We start from the raw sequence: 27,526 nt of genomic DNA, 5'->3' as shown, positions 1-27,526 counted from the left end.
GAAAAAAAACTTAATAATTTTTTTATTCTTTGCATTAACATGCATTTGACCACACCTATTTTGCCAACTCTGTGCGACTGCTTACTGGCACACTAACTTGAGCAATTCTATTAGAGATGGTAGTTAAATAACAACCATGTGTGAGACCGTTACATACATCTTTAAAAGAGGCGTGATATTAAAGAGCACACAGTGATCTCTTAACAAGAAAATGCTTTGTTTGCTTAAATTCAATATAGTGCCCCATAAAATAGAACAAGCCATGTCAACATAATATACTAAATCAACCCAAACTTTATAAAGGAAAGTAATCGGAATGTATAAAAAAGCCAAATACATTAATGACTTGGATTCTTTTTCAGTCCACATTTGAAGCTCAAAAAGATTTCACTGTTGTACAAGAGCAAGGAGGGGAAACTACCCTCCAACAAACCTGTCTCACAAAAAGGTTGTCTCTTTTCAGCTTCATGACAGTATAAGCAGCTTAATGTGTCTTTCTGAAGTATAGCATGTCTCCCCACTCTTCTTCATTTTACAAGGCCCAATGTAACCTATTGGTTACTTTAAAGTTAGCCTTAAAGGAATCTGTGACACTTGAAAATGAGGTCTTCTCTGCCAGTAACCTGTGTGGTTTTGCAGTCTTTGTGTACAAAGTTCATTTAGCAGCAATACCGAGTTGCGATCTCAGAGATGCACCAGTCTGGAGGTTTGTGATGTGCGGTTATTTTCATCCAAACATGTCCTGGGAACCATAGGTTATGTAAAGGAAGCCATCTGGATCTCTATACTGTGAATAAACCTCCCCCATGCTGGCTGACAAACAGGACATGTTCTTTCCTGAGATCAGGAGGTAAAGAGCTTGAGAAGCCTCCAGCACTATCTTACTTCTGAAAGAGAAAGAGGGAGTGAAAGTGGGCATTAGTGCTATTCCTCATCCTGAACTTCAATAAGTTATAAGTAGCATGCGAGTGATTCACTGTGTACAAATTCATCACTCTGAATGAGTCAACACTCATTCTCCGTTCACAATTACTGGTAATTTTACAACCTAACTTACTGGTAAATTAATTTACCAGAAAAGTTCTGTTCACATATGATCTGTTAACTTGAATTTACCAGTGAAGAGTGTATGTGTAAAATGGACTAGTAGGTGCAAACACTGAAAAATCGCATTATGCAACTATCATGTACAACACAAATGCAGCTGTTTTATTTTTGAAATAAAAGACGTGTACCTGAGCAGACTGAGGAACTGTCCTAATGTGAGTTCATATGGGACCAGAAATTTGGTTTTGTCCAGTAATGGAAGCTTTTTCTCCCTAATGTATCTCTCCACGATTACCTAAGATTCAAAACATCAAGATTATTACAAGCATTGTTTACACCAACTTTAAATGCTTTGCATTAAAAATGCATACCGGTAATTTGTTTGGGAACTTAGACCGAATTGTGCAGACTTCATCTTTTCTTGTTGCTGGAAGAATAAATATTTGTAATGTTACTTTTAATATAAAACAATAATAAAAGTACAATATGAGGTCAACAGAATAGTTTAGTCACTTAACAAAAATACTTTTGCTAAATTATTAAATTTAAATGTAATCTCCAAACACCCTCAAGCATGCAATGCCAGTTCGAGCAATGAATAAAATGCTGTCTTGAGAAACTTGACCTACCTAGACACTTTCTTTGTTTAAAAGGCGTAACTTCCATTGACTTCTCGTAGGGAGGCATCCTGACTTGTGTTGTATGAGGAGACGTGTGATGGTATGGAGGCTGTGTCCGGGCTGTCCAGTAGTCCCCACGGGTGAAATGTGTCTCTATGCCTCCTTCAGTCCTGAGGGTCTCGGAATTTATAGGAGTTGATTGTGTGTGTAGGAGGAGGGCCAATGGAAGTGTGAAAAGATGAGAAGTGCTTACGAGGTATTAAACACCCTGTCATGATATTAGGAGCTGGTTTGGGACCAGTCTCAACTGGTCAGATTTGGATGTTAACTGTTGCACAAGCCAATAAGAGAGCTCTTCTGGTACACGCGCTGGATCAATAACACGGACCTAATGTGAAGGGGTCAATGTAATGAACACATACATTCGCACTCACCAGTTATTTGAAGGCTACCACACTTTATAAACGTGAGTGCAGTCAGTGACAGCTTAATTAATTTACGGTGGTATTACTTGTACGGTATGCAGCAGTTTGTGAAATAGTGCACTTAACAATACACGTGAAAGACGTGAGAAACTGATGGGGAGTTCACTGACAGGCACGTGCTGTACTTTCAAGCTTATCGTTACATCTTTGCAGGGTGTGATACTTTGTAAACGTACTGGTTCAAGGAGAGATCTGCAGATTTAAAATAACACCCAGATAGCACACGTACGTCGCGGAGATGTCTGCGCGATGTCTTGTTTTTCGTCTGGAAGACGTATTATTTAGGGCGTTTGCTCATCTGGAAGGCGTCGCCGAGACGTCCGACCCAGCTGTTTGCAAGACACCCAGCAGATCTTTACAAGATGTATGTTATTTAGAACGATGGCGAGCCGCCGTTTCCCAGATCTTTACAAGATGTTAGAACGGCAAGCCGCTCTTTCACAGATCTTTAGCAGAGCTTTAAAAGATGCGGAGCCGCTCTTTCACAGATCTTTAGCAGAGCCTTATAAGATGCGGAGCCGCTCTTTCTCAGATCTTAAGAAGAGCTTTAAAAGATGCGGAGCCGCTCTTTCCCAGATCTTAAGAAGAGCTTTAAAAGATGCCGAGCCGCTCTTTCCCAGATCTTTAGAAGAATTTAGAAAGACGGTAAGCCGCTCTTTCCCAGATGTTTGTAAGATTACAAGATCCCTCATTAACAAATTGAATTGCCCTAAACTACAGCAAATTATTTCTACACACATCTACACATGCAAGCTGTGTCATCGATATTAAGTAATTAAAACAGCATTTTCAATTGATCTTAAAACAGGCAGTTGTTGATTTTATAAAACACATTTATTCAAATTAAACAATGAAATCTTTCATTCATTTATCTTTAAATATATTTTTTACATGACAGTATGCGAAAACAACAACATATAAACATATTTAAAATAATCAAAACCTTTCCGCGTCTGCTTTATTAATCTCCATTCTAAAATAAAACATTTCAAAAACTTACCAGGAAATAATCGTGATAGGCTGCTCTTTCTTTATAGCTTTAATTAGGATCTAGAAGATAAAATTTCCCGAAAGTGTTATCATTGTTAAATAAATTACGGATGTGCGTCTTTACGTCAAGGTCGTGATTCTACATAACAACATCCGCTTGACCTCGCAATGCCAAGAAGAAGAAAGGCGTGGAACACATGCTTAAGGTATGTAGTAATAATGCATTTAAATAATAAACTGTTTTGTGTGGGATCGTTTAAATAATACCTTGAAATTGGGTTGATAACAGTTATTCATGCTTTAATATTGATATTTCGCCCACCTGTCTGACGTTAATTTATTTTGATCGTTCATGTAACTGAGTCTTGTGTAAGATTCTAGAAAGATATAGTGACTTACTTTTTTTTAAAACGATCAGTATTATGGTTGATATTTGTATTGCACTTGTTAAAAAAAAATTTTGCCCCCATTTTTCATTTCATGAGCTGAACTTAAATATTTTCTATGTCCCCAAAAGGCCTATTTCTCTCAAATATTATTCACAAATCTGTCTAAATCTGTGTTAGTGTTGCGTTTATAATTGTGGTTAGTGTGTGTGTAAGGCACTGCCTGTGAAAACCCAGCTAAAGTCTTTTTTGTGATGTATTGTTTTCTACATAAAATCATCCTAAACAATGAAAAGAACATTTTGTAAAAATATCTTATCTTTAATATTGGCTGAGTAAGATTCTTTGTATAAACCCTCAGTCTGTTAATTTTGTCTCCAGCCTGTCAAGATCTTCAGATGATGTTTGAGAAAAAAGTCATCATCCTCTTCGTCACTCTTCATCCGTATTTGGGGTAACAAACACCTGCTTCCCACAAGAGACTGGACCGCTGAAGTCAGGTGGTCAGTCTTTATTTGCATTCATCCTAGAACCGTCAAGACTGCCTTTTTGCAGCTGCAATAGCAAAGATAAATGAATTAGGAGTGTAGCTTTTAAAATGCTTTTACTATTAAATGCATTATTTTGATTTATTTAAACTTAAGAATCAAATAGGTGTGTAGTTTAGGTAAAATTCTTATAACTGCATTTGTCTGTTTTACAACAGATGTAACTAAGTATAAATTTACTGTTTTTTTTTTATGTTGGATGGATCATCAGACCTGCACCTTCCTTGAACATGTTGGTAAGGTAACACTTCATCTGAGTAAATGATGATGCTTTTTTATAAGAACTTTTTATAAATAAATATTATTATTGTTTTTTTTAGGTAACTTACTCTGTATTTGTTCACGGTGGTCACCCCAGGGTCTCAGGACTCAAAACGAGTGCTCTATGGATTGAACAGAAAATGTAGTATAAACAAGTGTTAAGTTATGTCTTTAAATGCCACTAATAATGTGTTTCTGGTTTCTTTCTCATTATGCTAACAAACGCTCTTTTATCCCTCATGTTAGGTGGATCAACACTCCAACCATCTGCATTAGGGACTGAATAAAGGATGCCCTCTGTAGCTGGGAATGTTAGATCAGGTAATTTGCATTTGATATATTTTTAAAGAAACACACTAATGCTGCTTGTACACCGCCAGCGACTAGCAACACAATCTCGTTCATTCCAATGGAAGCTTTGCCCCATTCAGCAACATGAGCAACTGTGACCATCGACAACAGGAAGTGGGCATGTCCAGCTATGCCACAACGTTGAGGAAAGTTCAACTTGATGAAGGACTTTTGGGAGCAACTACCAATGAGAGTGAAGCAGTGAAGTTCGTGTCATCACTCTTTTGTCATTTACTGAGAGGATTGTTACTCATTTGTTTGTAGTTTTTACTAGGACAACCAGAATTGGGAACGCCTTCTGATAAACTCATTAAAAGAAATGGCTGACACACAGTGACTAGGTTGTTGGCGGTGTGAATGCAGCATAAGGCCTTAAACTGTCTGTGGCAAATATTTTTAGCACCCAAAATAAATAGGGGTGCTGCTTTTAAAGGAAAACACCACAGCTTTTCAATATTTTACTATGTTCTTACCTCAACTTAGATAAATTAATACATCCCTATCTTTTATCAATGCATGCACTTAATATTTGTACAGCGCGTCGTGAATGTGTTAGCATTTAGCCTAGCCCCATTCATTCCTCAGAGCGCAGTAACATCATCACTCCTGACTACTCCCCCTCTTTTGAGTTTGAGCGAGAGGTGGAGTAATCAGGAGTGATGATGTTACTGTGCGCCGAGGTCAAAGTGCTGCAAACTTAGTGCTCTTTTGCCATACAATATAGTTCTCATTTTTAACCGCTTAAAAAATTGCCACGTTTTATTTTGTGCCACCATACTTACTCGTGTAACTACTTATGTAAGAGTCTTTAAATAGGGAAAATAGAAAGGGTTGGGTGGCTTCTAAATTCATCCCTGTTTGGATCCTAAGGAATGAATGGGGCTAGGCCAAACGCCAACACATTCACAACACGCTGCACAAAGACCAAGTGCACGCATTGAAAAAAGATGGGTATGTATGGATTCGTCTAAGGTAGGAACATGGTAACATTTTGGAGAGCGGTGGTGTTTTCCATTTAAAGGGATAGTTCACTCAAAAATGAAAATAATGTAATTAATGACTCACCCTCATGTTGTTCCAAACTTGTAAAAGACCTCCGTTCATCTTCGGAACACGGTGTGGGATGTTTTGGATTTGGTCCGAGGGCTTTCTGGCCCTCCAAGAGATGTATGTGCTGTATACTGTCTAATTTCCAGAAAGTTTATTAAAACATCATCAAAGTAGTTCATGTGACATCAGTGGGTCAGTTAGAATTTGTTGAAGCATCAAAAATACATTTTGGTCCAAAAACAACTATTCATTCAGCACCGTCCTCTCCTCCGGGTCTGCTGCGAATGCGCGTGCACAATGGCGCTGCTGACGTGTTATCCTCAGAAATGTTTGCGAAGATTTTGTTTGCGAAGATTGTTTGCGAAGATTTTGTTTACAGGGTCTCCCTCAGACTGTAAACGAAAAAAAAGCTTGGGTGCACCAGATAACACGCCAGCAGCGTCGTACGGCAGCAGTGTCATGCACACGGTTCACAACAGACCCGAAAGAGAAGACAACGCCGAATCAAGTCGCCATTCCTGGACCCAAATGTATTTTTGATGCTTCAACAAACTCCAACTGACCCACCGATGTCACATGAACTACTTTGATGATGTTTTTATTACCTAACTGGACATGAACAGTATATCGCACACACACCTTTAATGGAGGGTCAGCAAGCTCCCGGACCACATCCAAAACATCCCAAACAGTGTTTCCGAAGATGAACGAAGGACTTTAGGGTATTATTTAAATCAACTAAAAGAAAAACAATCCTTAAATGGTTACTAAAATTGAGGTCAGATTTTTGAAAACGTACTGTCTTGATGGTCATCCAAAGTTCTCGGTACAGAAAATCTGTTTTGTATGGATCAAAGTTAGACATTGTCATGTAATATATAACAATGTAATAGCAAGTGTTATGTTGTTTTTGAAAATGCTGTGAAAATGAAAAAAAGCTATTTGTTTATCCACTATGCTATCAAATGCTCTTTTACCTTGCATGTTAGGCGGATCAACATTCCATCCATCTGCATTAGGATCTACCTTAGAGACACTCACTGGAGCTGTAAAGGGAAGCAGGTAAGTTGCACAACCCATCAAGCCTTTGTGGGGAACAAGGTTTCTTGTAGAATTCTTAGACTAGCAATTTTTGTGTGAGAACTTTAACATGATAGAAATTGTTAAACTTCAAATATGGTCAACCATGAAGCCATCTGAGTCTATATTGTCTGAGAGAAATTCTTACTCAAGAATCTGCATATTGCTATAGATATGCAGAGTACTTATCTTGAAACAGTCGTAAAATATTAATGTTTTTTGTTTTGTAGGTCACTTACTTTTCATTCGTCCTTGGTGGTCACCCCAGGGTCTCTAGAGTGAAAATTACTCAATCTATGGATTAAACAGAAAATGTAGTTTTATGAAGTGGTATGTTGTCTTTAAATGCCATTAAAAATGTGTTTCTGTTTTCTGTCTCATATAAAAAATACTCTTTAACCTGCCCACTGGAGCTGGGATTGGTTAGCTGCATTTTTTACATTAACAAATAAACACACTAAATCCTAGGCTTGAACCTGCCTTAGGTTTTAGCATCAAAATTAACTAGGGGTGCTGATTTTTAAAGGAACGCGCCCACATTTTGGGAGTTTGGCTTGTTCACAGTATCCCCCAGAGTTAGATAAGTCCATACATACCATTCTCATATCCGTGCATGCTGTAACTCTGTCTGACGCAGCCCCCGCTAGCTTAGCTTTGAACAAAAGACTGGTAGTGAATTTGACTATACAAATAACAACACATAATAGGAAAATGTTTGCGTTATTTTGTCATGTTTGGAAGCCGTATTCTAGATGGAGCCATTCACTTCCAGTCTTTGTGCTAAGCTAAGCTAGCGGGGGCTGCATCAGACAGAGTTACAGCACGCACAGGGATGAGAAAGGTATGTATGGACTTATCTAACTCTGGGGGATATGGTGAATAAGCTAAATTCCCAAAATGTGGGCGTGTTCTTTAAGGATTTAGGGGTATTTTTGAAGTTAAATGAAGCCGTTTTACCTTTTAAACTGTCTCTTTTATAAGGACTTACTGAATTTCTTTTTTCAGCAATTTGGGACATTCTTCCAGTTGTCGGCAACTTTGTGAAAAAGGCTGGAAACTAAAATGCAGGTACTGTTTCATTCTTTTGTTTTTTACAGCTATTGTGTTATTAATTGTACTGTCTATTAATTAATGATTTTATACAGTGTAACTGATTCTGCTTACCTGACTCATGCAGAATTCTGGCCTGGTGTTTGGTCCGTGCTGTCTTTGGCTCTTGCATCTCCATCATCCTGACCCTCTTTAGCAGCCTGTCCATGTATTTATTTGGAGGCCACCATGAGCACCCATCTGCATAATATGACTTTGTTACTCAGTTGTCCATGCTCCTACAAATTCTACATTTTTTGTAAAGCTGCAACAAGTTGAAACCCTATAATTATTAACATTTGATTTTGAATGATGTAATTCAAATACATGAATAAGTAACAAAAGCAGAAATATATTAATTAAGACATTACCTTTTTGTTGATTGTTTACTGATCTATAAATCATTTTGCATTCTCATAATTGATCATCATAACTTGGTATACAGTGGATGTGTGGCTGAAGATAACTTTCTGAAGTCAATTTAAAAAGGCAAAAGTTAATAAATGCTAAATTGGTCAAATATACATTGTTGTATTTTCACCATTTTGATCTTATTTAGGCATTTCATAACTTGAGGGAAATTTACGTATACTGATGTTTCAAATCAAATATTAATTTATTAATGACAGCTAATCATTTTATAAAGATTTTTTATAACAATATTTATTTATATAATATCAATTTAATACATTTATTTCGTTACACCTACATCACTGAGCGCAAGGGAGTGCAGCCAACAAATACATTCAGGTGTGTTTGACTTAACACCGAGATGCGCAGACAGCACGTGGTATGACATCAAGTACCGCGAGAGTTTGGGAAAGCCCCGGAAAAGGTTTGAACTCGCGGTACTTGATGTCACGATCGGTTTGCGAGTAGATCAGCATGAAGTCAAACACATCTGAGAGATGTGTGGGCTGCCTGCACTCAACGTTGGGATCATTCAATAGAGTGTAACCTCAATCGGTTTTTGCAGCTTCTGGGTCCCGTGTAGAACGATTTTTTGTTCTTTTCCAACTCGATTTTTAACTCCCTAAACTAGTAGGATGTTCCAACGGGTGAAGCAACAGTGCTGACGGCAGTTTCAGTGTCAAGGTAAGTTAATATGTTATGCATGGATGTAAGTTAGTCGATCTACAGAATCATCGTCTTATATTAATGTTCTATACGCTATTAAAAGCTTATTAACGTTTATCAATGCAATGCTATTCAGGTCGCTGCAAAGTCCCGAAGCCACGTTGTAACGTTAACTTTACATGTTACGCACTGGTGTGGATAAACCAGCCAGTTTAATAGAGTTATTAAATGCCTCAAACCTTTCCCGCCCTGTAACGTTACGTTAAAGTGGCCCTTATACGGATTACGTTCATTTCAGTCAGACCTTTTCCTAAAAACCACTCAAAACCGTTAACGTTGTTCTATTGGAGTGGTTGAATAATTGTATTTATTAATTGTTTCAGTTATATCAGTTATATCTGTTCTTTAATTCGTATTTCTAACAATTAAAACCAGGAATGACAAGCTATAAGTTACTTACCAAGATTTTGACGATCAAACTGACAGAAAAACTAACTTAAAGCCGACTATTAAACCAAAAACATACTATTACAACGTGAAAAGGAACGTAATGTGTACAAATTTTATTATTTACAGGTTATTAATAATGTTATTTGCGACAAAAAAGTTGAGGGAACTCGAGCAAATAACGGTCTTCTGGTAAATATTGTGGTCACGTGATGGCCTCGCGACATATAAGTCGTTTCCGGTCGTTTCTCAAACGCACAGCTGCGTTCTTTTAAAAATATTTTTAATATATTTTTTTAAATAATAAGAAATACAAGTTCAGTCAGGGGGTACATTATACATATATAAAATAAAAATAAATAAGGCTGCGTCCATTTTTTTTTATTTTTAATAAGGCTGCGTCCTAGAATGCTGCATGTCTCGGCTGCCACGTCATCAAGCATCGTTGAAGGACATCTCAATCTGCTTGTTTGTTTTCTCTTTTGTTGTTTTAATTAAATTACAAAAGGTTTAACTGTCCATGTTGTAAAGACTGTTGATACATGACTTTTATTCACTGTACTACAGTATTGGATTTTTTTTTGGGTGATGCATTGCTAATTTTCAACTTCTCTCTTTAAAGTTTTCATGCCATGACCACTGGGGCGGAAACCATTATGACATTGCCTTGGACATCAAACTAAACCATCTCATTCTGGCTTTTGAGGTGGATTCTAACCTCGAAATCTCAGAAGGACAGGTCTAAGATGGACGCAGCCTCCATAGGATGCAACCTTGCATTTGAGAAACACCCATAGAACGGTCAACTTACCCCATACTCTAACCTGAATGCAGGGATCATAAAACTTTATCTTTTACCTTAATTGTTAGATGGGTGTTGATACCAAACTTTTTTTCTCGTCTACCCAGGAGAAAGTCATGGTGTTCTGCTGCTAAGGTTGTCATAAATTATGCTTTTTTCCATTTGTTGCATTAGGCAATAATATCAAAAGACATAAATTCTGAAAGAAATAAGATAATTTTCAAAGCATTAACATGAATATAAAAGCATTAAGTCATTAATGACCATCTTTTATTATTGTTTATTTACAGCGTCTTTTATTCTGCTTACCTGACTCATGCAGAATTCTGGCTTGATGTTTGGTCCACCTGTTAGCTGGCTCTGGTGCTTGGTAGTCTTCTCAAACCTCTGAATCAAGACCACCATGAGAGGCCTTCTGAAGACCATCATTACGCTTCAGATCCAGTTGTCTTTACTTTGAGGTAAATCTTTTTTAACTGCAGCATTGAGCGTTATGTGCGTCGTTAATGGCACTGAACGCCTTGCATTTTTGCCCCCTACTGCAACATGCGTTTTTGAAGGAGCGCTAAGAGCAGAAAAGCACCCGACGTCATTTGTGTCTTTCCATTGTCCAATTGAATATGGGGAGAGGCAGGCCTTCCGTTGTAGGACCGATGTTTACAGTTATTTGAAACAAACATACTTCAGTTACTTACTGTCTCCTGTGTGTTTATGCACCTCTCACCTTCGATCAAAGTCAGTGCAAGAGTCCTCTTTTTAAAGTTTCTGCTTATATGACAGTTAAGAGCAAAAGAGCGCTCACGCTTAGATATTTGATTGACAGGACAGCTGCCTCGGTGGTTGCCTAGCAATATAAAAAGCTGCGCTGCACTGCACTGTTTTTTATAAAGTGACCAAATAAAGGTGCACCTTGTGTTTCCACATCTTTAAAACGCATTTGGTGTGATTGGCCCCCAACAAGGGTTTTTTCTGCCACTTTTTATTTTTTTCAGCTTTTGCCTTGATGTTGTATTTTACATTGGTAAATGCCTATGGACATTGGCTACTAGCGTTCTGCACGTGTAAATGCACATCGATGCGAACAATGACGCAAACGTGTAAATGAAAAGTGCCGCATAGCCTACTTGTGTAGAGGCATTGGGGTAGGTCTGACAAAATCAGCCTTAATGACAACTGCATCAATCTTCAATGTTGGTCTGACTTTTACACAGATAAACACTCACTTTGTCTATCCAGACCTCAATGTTAGAGTTCAGACAGATTCAGATAGTTGGTTTTGTTCATTTTCTAAGTGTTTTGTTGATATTTTAGTTAGGGATGCACCGATATGGAAATTTTGGCCGGTACCGATAACCGATAACTCTTTATAGTTAGGGGCTGATAACCGATATATATATAGGCCGATAAATATTCCTATTAATTTCACAATGAAAAACTCCCAGACTGCGGACATCTTGTCTTTGCGCTAGACTAGCATACTCTTCTTAAGCCCGCAACATGTGTCATCTTCGTGCTATGTCACAGAAAGCACCAATCAAAACTCCACATGGCCAGCAATGAGCAAGTGAAGTGGTTCAACAAACCAAAATAATCCATAATTTATCGGCTTTCATTTATCTGCCTAATTTTGCTATCAGACCGATAATATTAAAAATAAGCAGTTATCGGCCGATAACGATATGTCGGCCGATATATCGTGCATCCCTAATTTTAGTCCTAATTGATTATGACAGATTTGTTACAGCCTTATCTGTCAAAATGAAAAAGTTTAATTCAACCTCTGTTGTAAAGCAGATTTTTAACTAGTCTTCTTCAATTGTGTCACTAGCCTACCACAATCCCTGTGCACCAGCTATGGAAAGTGCAGACCAAACTTCTACCTCCACCTGTGAGTCTCTTCCCATATTTAGTAAAGTAATGAATGCGGTCTTACAAATGAAAGGTTTTTTAGGGTACATTATTTTAATTACCAAATGATTTCTCGGATGAATTGGATAAAAAGACAATATTTTATTTTTCATTTATGAAAACTGGTTGTTGCTGCATGAACTCAAGCACATTTATTTCAAACACATCAACGCAACGTCATTGCTAAAAACCAATGCAGCTATTTTGGATAAAAGATAATGCGCCTCAGGTCACACAAATCAAACACGAAGAGTTGTCATACACAGTGTGTACAGTCAGTCATTCAAATTGGATATACACAAAAATCAGATTTAAACTGACAGTGTAAACATAGTCTATGAGATAAAACAAAAATGTTTAAATGTAAGCCTTGCTAAATACCTTATTACCCATAGTTTATCCTCTTTATACTATGGTCACTTGCTTTTGTTTATTTTGCAGTACAAAATAGGACAGGACAGATAAGAAAAAAACATTATTTTTATTAATTATTTTATCTAGGGGTCAATAGATCTAGTTCAATCAACACCCTCACCATGCTCTCCCAGCTTTAGGTGCTTAGACCTGTTTTTCTAATCAAACAATACAAGGGCAGATGTTTCGGCGTTATTGCCTTCATGGCATGAAAGATTAAAATCTGCATTTAAACCCAAAGGGGATATGATCTTTAAATAAAATTGCATTGTCATTTTCTTGATTACAACCATAATACTGAACAACTTTAAAGGTCCCGTTTTTCCTGTGTTTTTTGAAGATTTGATTGTGTTTACAGTGCGCAATATAACATGTGTACATGTTTCACATGCGGTATTTTTCACACAATCTACATATCTATATAGTCCTTTCACTGTCCTAAAAACGGGCTGATGTATTCTTTGTCCTATGAAGTCCCTCCTTCAGAAATACGTAACGAGTTCTGATTGTGTAGCTTGTTTAGTGTGTTGTGATTCAATAGCAGCTTATCTTAGCCAGGACGGAGTTTAGTCAAACACACTTGCTTTGACGTCATTCAACCGGGAAGTAGAGGGCTGTAGTACAAACCGGCCGTTCGCTGTATTGGAAGGGGGATTCTGTTAAAGAAAATACATCGCCTGGCTGGCAGTGAACTTTGAGCTTTATCATTTACAGGTATTATTTATGCTATTACAGCAACATTACACACTAACTAAAGTTTGAAAAATGGGATCAGGAAAAACGTGACCTTTAATGTTTAAGTATTGAGAAAGAAAGAATTCTTACTGTGGTGGAGATATTGAAAACTCTTAAAAAGAGGGGCATTTTGGGTGTTTTATTTAAAGACCATGTCCCCTTTTAGCCTGACTACATCAGACTTTGTACTTCCCAAAGTAGCAGAGAATGGTATTACCAGGCTAGTCCCCCTTGGGTTTAAATGAAGATTTTGATCTGTCATGTTTTTAATATTTTGGTTTTTCTTTGGGTGCAATTTATATAAATGAAATACTTTGTCTGATGTGATGATGGTCTCATTGTGTTCTTTTGTTACAGATAGAACTGAACTGGAGTCTATGAACTAATGCTGTGTTCGAGACAACTTGGATGTTGGATATTATTGACCTTAAACCCGTAAGAAGTCAGGAACAGGAAACAAAGTGGAGTATCCGACCTCTCAACTTGGACCAGATCGATCAACACCGACCTCAACGAGATGCGTCATTTGACATTGCAGACAAGGTGGTGGCTAGCCTTTCACAGCCTTACATGAACCGCAAACAAACTTTAAACAGCACGTAATATAGATGAACATGAATGTTAAATTATCCAGTAACCGTTTTCTGCCATAATTGGCACAAGAGCACAAACTTCTCCTGGCGTCTCATTATGTGGTAAACACGCAAATGTGATACGTGATTGACTGGAATGCATTGAGGTCGGAGGTAGGATATTTAATGACATAACATCAGAAATCAGAGTTGTCTGTAACACTGCACAATATTTCACCTAATTGTTAGCACCTGATTATCATGTTTTTAACACAACCATTGATTGGTCACACGGATGAAGGCAGCAAGCAGAGACATTTGTCCTTTGTATCTCTCTCAAAAAAATTAATCTATATTTAATGTTAAAAAACACTTACAGTAGACTGTGTTAGATAACTGTGCTCTTGGAAGTCAGCTTAAGTGAACAAATGGTAATGTTAATGAAAAGTTCATTTTTGTCACTGTTGCAAACTAACCACCACACAGAATATGAAGAATAGCCAGAACTGTGGTAATAAGCTAGCCCTAAAATGTTGGGAGAATCTTGATGTATTGGACACAGGTGTGTAGTATCTGTTATATATTGACGGTTGACAGGTTTGTTTGCATGTAATTGCATTATTAATTTGGTGTTGATAGTCCAATGTTGATTTGGGAGAAATATTTAATTTCTTTTCTTTTTAGATCCTTTCTCTTTTTAATGCAGCACTTAAGGATGAACCACCCTGATCTACTAAGATGCACAGATTCAACTCTGGCCCAGCATCATCCCCATACCTCATCTGCCATCAGTTCAATTTAATGTCTGTCAATTGCAAATGGTATTTATTTCAGTTATATTACAACTTAATATTAGGGGAATGGTCTGCCCTTTTGCCATATTGGGCTGTGTTGTTGCCTCGGCCTGGATGAGTTAATGCATACCTATCTTTTTTCAATGCGTGCACCGTGCAGCGCGTTGTGGGTGTGTTGGCGTTTGGCCTGGCCCCATTCATTCCTATGGTACCAAAAAAGTTTTATTTTGTGGCACCATACTTACTGGTATAACTCCTCATGTAACAGTCTTAAAATAGGGAAAACACGAAAGTGTTTGGTGGCTTCCCTGTTTGGTACCATAGGAATGAATGGGGCTAGGCTGGGTGCTGGCACACCCACGACGCGCTGTACAGTGCACAATAGATATGTATTGGTTCGTCTAAGTTGAGGCAACAACACAGTTCAATACGGCAAAAGGGTAGACTATTCCTTTAACTTTAATTGAGACTAGTATTGTGTAAAGCTGGGGTTTCCAAACTTCTCATTTCAAAACCTATTAGACAACTGTAATCTATTCTAGACCCACTAAAATATTTTTAAATATACATTTTTTAATGGGGTAAAACACATTTGTTCTCTTTCAGTGGAGTCATTTTATTTTCATAATATTTCATAATGTAAAGTAAATATAAGTTTATTTGCAATACCAAATATTTTATGGTATATTCTTTCAAAACCATTGTCATTGTTAATTATTAATTTGGCCAAACTGTTGTTGCATCATTACGGTGTGCAACACACCTTAACCTACTGTGTGACGGACAAGTGGGTCCTCCTGACACACAATTTAAAATCCCCTGGTGTACCGAATGTTGTATTGTAATTAAAGTTGCATCTAAGTCTTGTGTAACAGTCTCCATTATTTGTGATTATATTCATAGTGTCACATGGTACTTTCAGCACTTACTACATCACAGTGTTTTTAATGCTTTCATTTTTAGGGTTATTATAAATTCATTCATTTTTAAAGAATTCCTTCTTTATGTAGAACATGCAAAGTCTAAAATGTAAAGTGTCATGATCAGCTCTGGGTCTTGTGCAGTGATTAAATGAGCAGGTAGTAAATGTCATAGCTTTAAGTTCTGGATGTAATGAACATTCAGCACATAGGTTTCATAAATTGAATTTGGTAAACAAACTTGTCGAAACAATTCATGCTGTGATGCTGGATAATACCTGGTCAAATGAATACATGTATAATGTGTTTTAACATTGTATAAGGTTTCTTCATCTATATAGATATATGTTAAAGAACGGTGCAGAGACTGCTGTCCATTATTGGTTACAGTGTATTTGTTAAAATGTTGCCAGTAAGATTATTTCTGTGTACAAGGTACTTTGAGTACCTTTATGTGTCTTATTCTGCACTTAAAACATGAACGCAATTTATATGCAGGCGTCTCGTCAGAACTGCAAAATATGCAAGTGAAACTGGACTAAACGCAAATAAGGGTATGATTTCATGTTATATTACACGTGATATGAGGTAGGGTATATAATAATTATATTTTATGAATGCAAATTAAATGCAAAACTCTTAAAAAACTGGCTAATTATATGCAGCTGAGGGGGTTTTTTTCAATCTTTTTGTTTGTGTTCAATACAATTAAACAAGAAATGAGTGTAAACAATGAAATGAGTTGAGCATTTCGGTCAGCTGATTCGTCTGCGTTTGCTCGGATTCAAGATCTCCAGAAGATGTATGCAGCTCGTAAAAATTTCGAATGTTTCAAGACATCGCCAAGACGTCTTGCAGAGATATTGCAGACGTCTTACTTTTCAATGTTCGCGGCCGATCTACAGAAGATGAAGCGATATTTAGCAGACGTCTCCGCGACGTACGTGTGCTATCTGGGCACAGTCAAATAGTTATCAGGACATTTTTTATATCCTAACACATTTTATGAATGATAAACTGTTGTTTGCCATTTCTCCTGTATGAAGCCGTTACAAACGGTATCATAACCATCCAAGAGCTTTGAGTTTGGATCTCAATATTTTCCCAACGGCGCATCTTCATAATTTCCAATTAGGTCATGGATATACATTTTACATGATATGCATAGACAAATATAAAACAAAAACGGGGGCAGAAATGTTACTGGATCAGCTATTCGCTTTAACCATCTCTTATCATAATGTCTAAAATGTAATTGATTTTTCAGCACAAAGTTCATTAGTTTTCATAACACGGAGACACGTGAAACATAGTTATTTACTATATTGAAAATCGATTATACTGTAGTGTCTTTGATAGTAAATATTAAAGTATATGCTACTTTTGAACTTACTACAGTTTATCAATAGTATGCCATATAGTACAGTATACTACAATTTTTTACAGTTTACTATTGTAGGCTAACGTACATTACCGTTTTTATGTAATGTTACTGTTATGTCAGTGTGATTAAACATTGTGGAGCAATATTGTTATCTTGTTTGTTTAGGCTTTAGTTGGGTAGGCAGAGACTGTCACCTGCTGGTTAAAAACAGACTCTGTCCACATTGGACACGCGCGTTGCATCAGCTGACACTAAAACCAACCAGCTATTTGATACCAGCGAAACAAATATTCCGTCATTTGGAAAACTACAGAAAGTAATGAACGTTATTGAAATAACATCACCTCATTAAAAAGTAAAACTGTAAAAATCTTGATAATCATTTTTCTTTAAAAATTATGTTTTTTGCGTTTAAATATAGGCTACAAGCAAACTAATAACATTCTTTTTTATCATAACATTAAAAATATATATACTTTTCGTTGTTTACTTCTAGGTTACTAGGCTACTGTAGATTACGTGGGTTCAAGACAAAATGTTAAATGCTTTGTCGCTTTGAATAAAAGCATTAAATTGAATTACTAAATTAATTTAAGTTATACATTTATATTTATATAATGTACATCTCAGACGTCCATAACCATGATTCACATTATTCATCTAAAAAACTTGTCAATTCTGTTCGAAAACTTCACCAGCCAATCAGCAGCAAGCATCTGTGGTCTAGTCTCCGCCCCTTCATACTCTTTTTCTCACAGCAGACAGCAGTGAGCTGCGCGTGAGGGTGTAGTGTAATACCGAATCCACAGTATCATCATCATCATCATCATCATCATGATCGGAATTATATCCGACGCGATGACTGAAGCCTCTCAAAATGGTTAGGTGGGGAAGCATCATTGGTCGATGAGCGTTTCGTCTAAAACAGGGTTAAGACCTTGAAAGTATGCCTTTGTTACACGCGCCTCCGCGCGAAAGTTAGCGCTCGAGTTGTCTCGGTGCTGCGTTTTTAGAGCTGGTACATTGTTACGGACGCTGAATTTTAAGCATTGCCTGTGTGGTTATACAGCGCTGCCCATGTCGCACAGCGCCGATGCTGCATTGACAGTCGGTGCTTTGCGTAAAGGTGAACCGTAATTCATCCGTTCACCGGGCGACCGCCTCAAAACCGATTTTGCGCGCACAATGGCCGGTCGTCGCAGTTGCGTGAATTCGCTATGGTCAGGCAGCGAACGGGTTCGTATCGGGGAGCGATTGAAAGCCACTCTGGCCGGCATCATGGAGTTGGACCTGCTCAGAGGACGACAGCTGGAGATGGTGGATGCGGTACTGGAGGCGACCACAGCGACGGCACACCGGGGGGAAGAACAGGAGAGTGTCGCCGAGGATGGTGCCGCAGCCCCCCGCAGGCAACAGGTCAGTAGGGACGTGGGAAAATATACAAGGAACATTATGTTCTCTTTATAAATTTAACTTTGATCTGGGGATCCTGCTGGTGCCACCTGCTAAACATTTAGGTTGAAGAGAGGTGGTGGTGACAGGCAGCCAATGGATATCAGGTTGCACGACCTGCTGTGGTTACATTTCAGAATTGTACGTGCACATTTTTCCTCAAAGTCAAGGTTGAGTTTTATTTACCTGCGAATTTGGGACACAATGGATGATGCTTGCAAAAAATTCAATACAATTGAAGTCGGTTCATTCATTGGATTTGTATGAATCATAAATCGGAATAATCTAAGATGTGTGATAACAAAATGTTGAGTGTGACAGGGTTTTGATGGCACATGCATATCAGGTGCTTAATGGAAAATGAGAAACATTTTGTAAGCTGACAATGGGAACATTATTGTGTTTTTATATAATGGGCAGTGTGAACTCAAGTGAGGTCACAGCTGAGCTGTAGTATACATTCTAATAGATGCACATAACAACAAAAAAATGCTGGGCTATTTTCAACCCATAATTGAGTCAAAAAGGGAAGAACCCAACATATTGGGTCGTAATTTAACCTAAATTGGGTTGTTTTAACCCATTGTTTAGTCAAAAATAAAGGGTTTGAATTTTTTTAAGCACACTTGGCAGACACTTTTATCAATGTGCAGTTTAATACAAGGTATACATTTTTATCAGCATGTGTGTTCCCTGGCCTGGGTTCAAAATTATGACCTTTAGTGCTGCTAACGCAATACTCTCTTAATGAGCTATACAGAAGCACTGAGGTGGTGGTGATAATCTGACCGAATAATAGTTTGAAAATATAATTAATAAAATATAACAATAAATATAAAATGTATTTCTCACCGGATAAACGGATTAACTGTGCTTGACGAGTTAAATATTTATATAAAAAAAGCCCTTTATATAATTAAGAGGAGGATCTTCTTGATCAAGGTGATGTGATTGAGAGCATTCCCTTTTATAACACATAAGTGTTATAAGTGTTCAGTTTTAAAGGCCAATTAAATGAGCATTTAAAGCCAACCACTTGGTCCGGTAAAATATGTGCATGAAAAGCAGTAATGTATCATGAGACAAAAAGTATTAGTCATCATCACAAGGGCAATGTTGTTCCAGCCCCACCTACGCAACTTCCATTTGCATAAACACCACATGGAGAAATGTTTCTGTTGTCAGCGTCACAGATATCACCTCTCCTGTGCTACCTACCGAGGGAGAAAGGATGGAGAGATATGGTCAAAATAATGGACAATTTGGAGATGTGCCGTGCATAGGCTATTATTATGCTATTTCACGAGAGTACCTATCTATATATATATATATATATATATATATATATATTATTTAACTGACGTTGATTTATTATACTGCTACATTGTAATATTGTTTCTCAGTCTGTAAAAATTGGAGGATTGATTGCTCCGCGTCTCCCTGCTGCCTCCCACAACATTCACCTTGTTATTATAAAATGACGTTAATCCATTCCTTGCGTCAGTAATATGGTTGAATTAGTAAGTGCTTTTACGGAGCTGATGGACGGGTAATAGACATTCACCTCATTAGTTTTATTATTTTGTGTCCATTTGGATCACTAGCTGTATATAATTCAGTTTGCATGTGCCGGAGTACTTCGTCATGAATTGATCTGTAGTTGGAAAATGGCCAGTGTATCCAATGCTGATCCAACGTGAGACTTGTATCAGGTTTCACCCATTGAGCAAATACACCTTATCAGCCCCACATGAAATTAAATAAAATGCAATTGTATATAGGGGTAATGCATTACAGATTCTAGATCTGTACCGTCTAGATGTCTAGTCTAAACATGTGTGTGCGTTTTGTGTGGGTGTACTGGGAACGAATGAAAGATTTCGAGTTCGTCCATGTTTTATGTGCGAATTGTCTTTTTAACACCTAGGCTATTGTTTAAAAGTCTTTTTACAGAAAATAGTGCTAGTAAGCCAAAGCCCAGAGGTGATTAGTATTTGTGTTTTTATCCAGAAATATCTGCTTGTTTGTTGAATACATATGGACTTCATGTTCCACCAGCAAAGATGGAGTTAAAGTATTGCTGCTAAATCGGATGTGTGGGCGATGAGAAAGAAAGAGAGAAAGATAACTGGATAAGACGAGAGGCCTGACAGTTCTCCAAAGTGAAATGAGGGAGGCAGTTATATCCAGGACGGGTGGTGGTGTTTGGGGGGGTTTGGACATAAGAGATGCCTCCGTCATGCTGTTCGTCTCACTAGGCAACCCTTCCCCCGTGCTCTTTACTTTATCCAAAACTCCCCTCTTTTCTTTCATCACCATCAATCTTCGGCTGTCCCCCTACATGAGTCTTCAAACTTCATCTTTTCCAAATTCTTAATATCTTGCTCATGTTTTTATACGTTTGTGCTGTTTTTTCTCTTATATGTATTTTTAGAGCGTATGAGAAATGTGGATAAACTGCTGGAGCAGAGATAAGCCCGGTCAAAGTCTTTCTTTCAATACCTATTATCCCTCCTTCTCTGCCCCCTTCTCTCCTTTGTTTTATCATCTGTCTTTCTCCGCGCTCTGGTTATTAACTGCCCTCCCCCGACTTTTTCATTTTGGCAATGCATCACCTGCATTGTGTGCGTAAAAGTCTGACAGAAGGTTGATCGGACTTAACAGGAGAATGCACAATAGTCATTTGTTTAATGGGATACTCAAGAGGCGACGTTTGAGAAGATTCCTTTGGACCTAAGGGGGGAGGTTGGGGATCACGAACGGCTTACTCGGCTAAACCCATCGTATTAAAACTTCAGAAGTGATCTTTAAGCAATGCATTGATGTTGTGTGACAGACCCAGTTATTAGTTTAAGCTATCATAAAGCTAGTGTCTTTTCTCTGTGCAGGTGTACTATTTTGTAAATATTAACATCACAGATGCGGGACTTTGTGTGTCGTCGCCCTGTCTTGTAGTAACATGACTCCACCATCTGTTACAGAGTCTGTCCCCAGCACACCCTGATATGCCTTGTCTGAGCGCAACAGGAGATGGGATAAACTCACGCTGGTCCACCTTGTCTTGGGATGTCCCGTCTGATCTGCTGTCCTCTCCCACTCCGGACCTCTCGGGCACCGCAACGCTTGACTGCGACTCCAGACCCAGCTCAGGTGCTGATGTTAAAAATGATTTTTTTCCTGTAAAGAGCACTTTCTTTGGATGTTTAACAAAGGCGTTGGGCTTGTGTTGAGGTGCTTTTTTGAAGGACTGTTCACTGACAGTTTGTGTGATTAATCATTGTTCCACATGGTGTCTATTTTTGGTGTTTGGCATTTGAAGCATTATATAATTTAGTCACAGCTGGTTATTTTTAGCATGTTATTCACTGCTGGTCAAAAGCATGCCGTAAAAGAATAACCAGTGAAACAAAGAAAAAATGGAAATACATCAAACTTGGTTTTTGGGTAAATACATTACTTGACACTTAGGAGACAATTCAATTCTAACACAAAGAAAAATAAATCTTTACCAAATTATATTATTTTAAATACTGAGCAGTATATTGAGTTTGGTCTGACATTTGCAACAAAAACTCTTAATGTCAAAACGGGCTGATGTCTTCCTTGTTTCAGTGTTTCCCAATCCTGGTCCTCGAGTACCCCCTTCCAGAAAGTTTTAGATGTCTCCTCATTTAAAACACCTGATTCAACTAATCATTCTCCTTCCAGAATGGGTAACATGTCTCCCTAACAAGCTGTTGAGTAAAATCAGGTGTGTTGGATAGGGAGACATCTGTGACTTTCTGGAGGGGGGTGCTCGAGGACCAGGATTGGGAAACACTGTTCTATGAAGTCCTTCCTCCAGAAATCCGTATCGAGTTCTGATTGTGTAGTTTGTTTAGTGTGTTGTGATTCGATAGCAGCTTAGCTTACCGTTAGCTTAGCTGGAGACTGACGTATTCCTGTGGGAGGAGTTTAGTCAAAAAACTGTTCTACTGACGTCATTAAAGCAGGAAGTAGAGGGCTGTAGTCCAAACCGGCGATTCGCTGTAGGCTTTGAAAGACAAATTCTGTTAAATAAAATATATCGTGAACTTTGAGTATTACCATTTTACAGGTATTATTTATGCTATTATAGCAACATTACACACTAACTAGGGTTTAAAAAATGGGATCAGAAAGAACGTGACCTTTAATAGGTGATTGTGGCATCTCACATTAGATGCACACGACATATCGAGAACACTGAGATATTAATCGGATACCGACCGTAATTCATCCCCAAATTACCCAGATATAAATTTAGGTTAATATCGCACAGCATTACTTCCAAAATCTCCACAGTCATGAATACTAAAATTCTATTTATGCAATGTAGGCGGAAAATCTAGGAGCGTTTAACGTTTGAAAGCCACAAGTGGACAGCTGCATGCTTGAATATTTTTGCTCCAGTGTTTCACGTCACAAGGGAAATATCCTAGATACAGCTGCACATTTAGGTGGGAAAGCAGAATGTATTTTAACATCGAAAAATGACACACAGCAGGTTTTTGTGATGATAAAATCATGAAGCGCGCTTGAACATGTTGGGAGAAACTTGGATTGATACCATCGATCAATGACACTAAACATTAAATCAAAAACCGTTCTCATTTAAGCTTCCTTTTTTGACTGTACGAGTGGGGATAAGAATCAATGTTGACCTTTTAACTTCAACATGATGTGTTTTGGTAATTTTAATTGCGCAAACATTAACCCGTGTCTTTTGGTGGCATCTTATAATTGATATCGTCCAACTCCTTGGAAACACTACTCCCCCAACACTCTAATCTTCATCTATCACTCTTTTCACAACAGGCTTTTATTCGGTCAGTGGGAGTTCTCTCTCAGACTCTTGTTATTCAGTGTCCAGTGAGGCAGCTGCTGGAGGGGCAGTAAAAGGGTGCTGGAGGCCTCGCTCGCTGGATCATAGCGCAACCCAATGGAGGGAGGCTGAATCTCAGAATGCAGAGTGTCCGGAACGGACAGTGGAGAAACAGGACAGAAGGCCTTTTTCTACTGGTATGGCTTATGGCTTGCATGCTATAAAGTTTTATGTTTGGGACCATAAAACTTTTTTACACTGTGACATTATATGCAAGTGATTGTATGCATTATTATTTATCATGCTATTATTTGTTTGTTACAAAAATTACTGGATTAGGAGCAGTTCACATTTTGTCTCTAAATAAGTGCCGCTGTCTGCCTGGAAAAAAGCACCACGTGCGCGTTGCTCTCTATTTGAGCATGCTTGCCACGTGTCGACATTTGAAAAACACATTTGCACACGTAAAAGATGCTGAATGTGAAACGCCCCTTACATTATCAGAATCATTATTGAGAATTATGAAAATGAATTAAAAAAAAAACGGGAGAAAATCTGTTACAGTACGATTTCATTTTGTCGATTTTTCATTTTGTGGTGAATTATGACATGTTTGATGTAATTTTGTAATAATACCATATGTGACTTTTGTTTGGTGATTTACTGCATGAAATCATCATACATGATCATCTTTTCGTAATGTAAAAACATTGTGTGAAGATATAACCTTGATATCCTAAAATTGAATTGAATTTACTTTGTGGTGTTTAATTTGACTGTTTATTGTATTGAAAATTAGTAAAAATTGAAATGGTTATGTATATTCTTTATTTACTGGGGATCTAGAAATCAACAGCCTCGTGTTCCTGACAGACCTCTGTTCCAGTTTGGGAGGAATACACCCAGGCTCTTTTCTGCCCTCTTCCAATTCCAGTCCACAGCTTCAGTTGGACCCCAAATTCTGCTCAAACCTAGTGTCCCGAAAGACAAAAGAGATCTACCCTTACCCTAGTCCACTTCATGCTGTGGCCCTCCAGAGCCCCCTGTTCACCTCCTGCCAGGAGCCTTCACCTACCCGCCTCTCCCCAAGCCCAGAGAGCGAGCAACCTGTAGAGGCTGTGCTTGAGGAACCTTCCAAGAATAACCAGTCTCCACCTTCTCCATCGTTTACTCAGCTGGAGCTATACATCAACAGATTAGTCCATCAGTATCACTGCAGGGTGGCAGCTGAAACTTCCAGTCGTGGACGCCAAAAGAACATTGCTGGTTACGAGGGGCTTCACCCCAGAAGTGTGTCCTCTTCTAGCCTGTCTGGAGGAAGTGTAACTCCATGTAAGTCTATACTGGGAAATTCATCGAGAGTCAGCCTAAGCAGTATTGGCAAACATGCAAGTCGCAATTCCATCAACCTTGGCAACTTGCCCTCTGTGACAGGAGAGGATTTCAACATCAGCTTTCATTTGAATCTGAATTTGAACCTAAATCCAAACCTGAACAAGACATTGAATTTTGATGCTAAAAATTTAAATGAGGAGGTATCAGGGTCATGTGGACATCTCTCTGCCAGTTTGGTAACTCCAACTGCTTCCCCTTCTTCTTCTACGTCTACTATCACCAGCACTCCAAATTGGAGCAGGAGACCAAGAATCTCCACCTGCCCCTCCTCTGTGAACCACCGTGGGTCTCTGGAGATAACTGGAAAGACCTTTACACCAATGGGTTTCTCCAAATCACTAGACTGGAGTGGAGTCTCAAGGGAAGAGGTGGAGGGCTGTCCTCCAATCAAAGCTTCAAATAGCCCTCCTAAACTTAATGAGGACTCAGCATTTGTATGTGAAATATCTCGTGTATCAGGACTGCCAAGATCTGTTGTTATTGGTTTGATGGAGGAGGGGGTGGAGTTGGATACAGAATGTTTTAGAAGTGAAAGAGGTGTGGGATCTGCATCTCCAAATAATGTTCCTACACTACACTCTACCAGGTCTTCATTTCAACTTCCTTTCGGGCTGGATCAAACTAATGTGACATCATCATCAAACGTCTGGCCTGGAAGTGCGGGCACAGGACAGGACTTCTTATCCCAGCAGCACCGCTTGCAAGTTTCCCACTCCGATTGCCATTCGGCACTTACATCACAGTCAAGTAGCCCTCATTCAGACAATTCAGGACTCACACCCACTCGTTCCTCTCCCATCCTACCTTTCCCACATAATCAGTCAGACCCTAGCTCCTCTCCTTGCTCCTCCCAGACCAGAGTCCACTCCCCTCCTCGGTTACTTTCTAATTCACCTTTCACTCCTGCCCAACTATCAGTGTTTCGCCGTGACTCCCCATCCCAGTGCTCTCTGCCACGCTTTCACCCATGTAGTTCCCCACTGGAGGGTCTCAATCGACCTCGTGGAGGGTCCCTCAGGCAGAATGCAGGGGTTGGATGGAAGCCTCAAGACAGAGGCTGGAGAAGAAGTGGCGATGGAGATAGACTGTACCAGGGAAAACATGCTTCCAGAGAGCTTATCCGAGCATCCACAGTGAGTAGTTACTCAGGCAGAGACTATAGCATCGGTTGGGAGGATGAAATGGGCACTCAGACACCTAAAAAGGGTGGAAAGTTCTGGAAAGGCTTTGAAGCACGACTTTGGGGAAGAGAGGAGGAAGACGCAGAGAGAGACGAGAGGGCCAGTGGATTCACTTGGAGGCACACCTCTTTGAAAGAAACGTCATCCATTAGTGCACAACAAAGAGGGAGCAATTCAAAAAAGAAAGGAACGAGTTGGGATGGTCGGAGTTCCAGTCTCCGGTTGTCCAGGCGAGCGTTATTCCGAAGCGAGTCTCAGGGAATACTCGAGCCACAGAAACAGGAAAGCAATCAGTGGCGGTCTTCTTTTGAAATCAGCCGAGCAGGCCGGGGATCTGAACGAAGTCGCCATCTTGTGAGAAAGGAAGAGAAGCATCATTCTTCAACTGCCAGTCTTTTCCATCTCTCTCGTTCTCAGAGCCTAGAGGGAAGCAGTCGCTCGCTCTCTCCTCTTTCGTCCTCTTCTCTCTCTCCCTCCCCACCTCCATCAGCCCCTCTTACTCGTTCCAGATCATTCCGTGACCTTGGAAGAAAAGTTTTCGGCTCTATGAGGTCACTCAGTTTCAATAAAAATCAGAAATCAAAAAAGAAAGATTAGTATTTATAGTATAAGAATGTTTAAAAATGGGCAAAACCATGCTGCCAATTTTTACTTCTGCTTGTTTAGATGCTTTTGCATGCCATTTGTGATGTGTCTTTGTGCACTGTTATGGTCATAGTGCTGCTGGTGTTGTTTTTACTATGAACCTTTAATGCTAAAGCACTCTAAAGTATTTACTGACCAAATAAAGAAAAATATGTTGTGCTCAGGACTTTATGGAAAAAATGTTATTTGATATTTGAAATAATTGTTGAAGTGCTAAAACATGAACAAGTATCAATAAAAGTATTTCCAGTTGAATACGATTCATTTTCATTTGCCTGAAAATGACTGCATATTGTTTATACTCAAGCTGACGCATAGCTAAGTGGCGCATTATGCGGCACAATAGGATTACCGGAGTAGACCTTAGTTACCACACACAAGCCTGTTTTCAAAGACTATAATTTACACTTTCATAATCATATCAGCGTTATCCATTCCCACTTCAACAACATTATGAAACATTTCATTTCAAACCCAAAGCACAAAGCGTACAAAACAGTACTTTCAAAAATATTTATTAGGATGAACAAAGAAATATGAATTTAAAGGGATAGTTTACCCTAAAATGAAAATTCTGTCATCATTTACTCATCCTCATGTTGTTCTAAACCTGTATGAATTTCTTTTTTCTGATGAACACAAAAGAAGATATTTTGATAAATGATGGTAAACACATAGCAGATAGTGACCACTGACTTCCATAGTAGGAAAAAAATATTTTTAAAATATTTTGGAAGTATTGTGTTAAATGATGAAGAAAATATTTTGATAAATGATGGCAAGCACAGTTGACGGTACCCATTAAATTCCATCATTTTTTTTATTCCTACTATGGAAGTCAATGGTCACTATCTACCGCGTGCCTTACATCAATCCTCAAAATATCTTCTGTGTTCATCAGAAAAAAGAAATCCACACAGGTCCAGAACAACATAAGGACGAGCAAACGATGACAGAATTTTCATTTTAAAGCAAACTATCCCTTTAAAGGAATAGTCTACTCATTTTCAATATTAAAATATGTTTTTACCTTAACTAAGAATTGTTGAT

At 38.5% G+C, this 27,526-nt stretch overlaps 2 protein-coding genes and 2 long non-coding RNA genes across 12 annotated transcripts; 2 read left to right on the top strand and 2 right to left on the bottom strand.

Moving 5' to 3' along the window:
* map1lc3cl (microtubule-associated protein 1 light chain 3 gamma, like) lies at window positions 1-2,016 on the bottom strand. Its single transcript, XM_055178306.2, has 4 exons — window positions 1,677-2,016; window positions 1,419-1,474; window positions 1,236-1,342; window positions 1-887 (listed from the first exon to the last, which is right to left on the bottom strand). Exons 1-4 carry the CDS (start codon window positions 1,732-1,734, stop codon window positions 728-730), a joined length of 381 nt encoding a protein of 126 aa, XP_055034281.1. The 5' UTR covers window positions 1,735-2,016; the 3' UTR covers window positions 1-727.
* Window positions 2,017-3,828: 1,812 nt separating this feature from the next.
* On the bottom strand, window positions 3,829-8,122 carry LOC129437162 (uncharacterized). Of its 5 annotated transcripts, none has more exons than XR_012357997.1 (7): window positions 7,983-8,122; window positions 7,776-7,875; window positions 7,058-7,112; window positions 6,716-6,784; window positions 6,538-6,575; window positions 4,406-4,459; window positions 3,829-4,083 (listed from the first exon to the last, which is right to left on the bottom strand). It is a non-coding gene; the product is annotated as an uncharacterized lncRNA (long non-coding RNA). The 5 variants fall into 5 exon arrangements; XR_012357994.1 differs by having other exon boundaries at window positions 7,807-7,875; window positions 7,983-8,108; XR_012357998.1 differs by having other exon boundaries at window positions 7,776-7,915; window positions 7,983-8,107.
* Window positions 8,123-8,373: 251 nt separating this feature from the next.
* LOC129445893 (uncharacterized) lies at window positions 8,374-15,528 on the top strand. Of its 5 annotated transcripts, none has more exons than XR_012357993.1 (6): window positions 8,374-9,002; window positions 10,054-10,232; window positions 10,341-10,368; window positions 10,524-10,694; window positions 12,062-12,121; window positions 13,648-15,528. It is a non-coding gene; the product is annotated as an uncharacterized lncRNA (long non-coding RNA). The 5 variants fall into 5 exon arrangements; XR_012357990.1 differs by having other exon boundaries at window positions 10,054-10,368; window positions 13,648-13,833; window positions 14,547-15,528; XR_012357991.1 differs by having other exon boundaries at window positions 10,054-10,368; window positions 10,556-10,694.
* A 1,960-nt stretch (window positions 15,529-17,488) lies between these two features.
* Window positions 17,489-26,731, top strand: LOC129422399 (uncharacterized). The gene is made up of 4 exons (XM_073854386.1): window positions 17,489-18,376; window positions 21,394-21,562; window positions 23,249-23,453; window positions 24,094-26,731. Exons 1-4 carry the CDS (start codon window positions 18,146-18,148, stop codon window positions 26,426-26,428), a joined length of 2,940 nt encoding a protein of 979 aa, XP_073710487.1. The 5' UTR covers window positions 17,489-18,145; the 3' UTR covers window positions 26,429-26,731.
* The last annotated feature ends 795 nt before the right edge of the window (window positions 26,732-27,526 follow it).

The sequence above is a fragment of the Misgurnus anguillicaudatus genome, chromosome 16, assembly GCF_027580225.2.
Source record: "Misgurnus anguillicaudatus chromosome 16, ASM2758022v2, whole genome shotgun sequence".
Classification (NCBI taxonomy): Eukaryota; Metazoa; Chordata; class Actinopteri; order Cypriniformes; family Cobitidae; genus Misgurnus; species Misgurnus anguillicaudatus.
The sequence above is the reverse complement of the archived record's forward strand: the minus strand, read 5'-3'. Positions and strand labels throughout refer to the sequence as shown.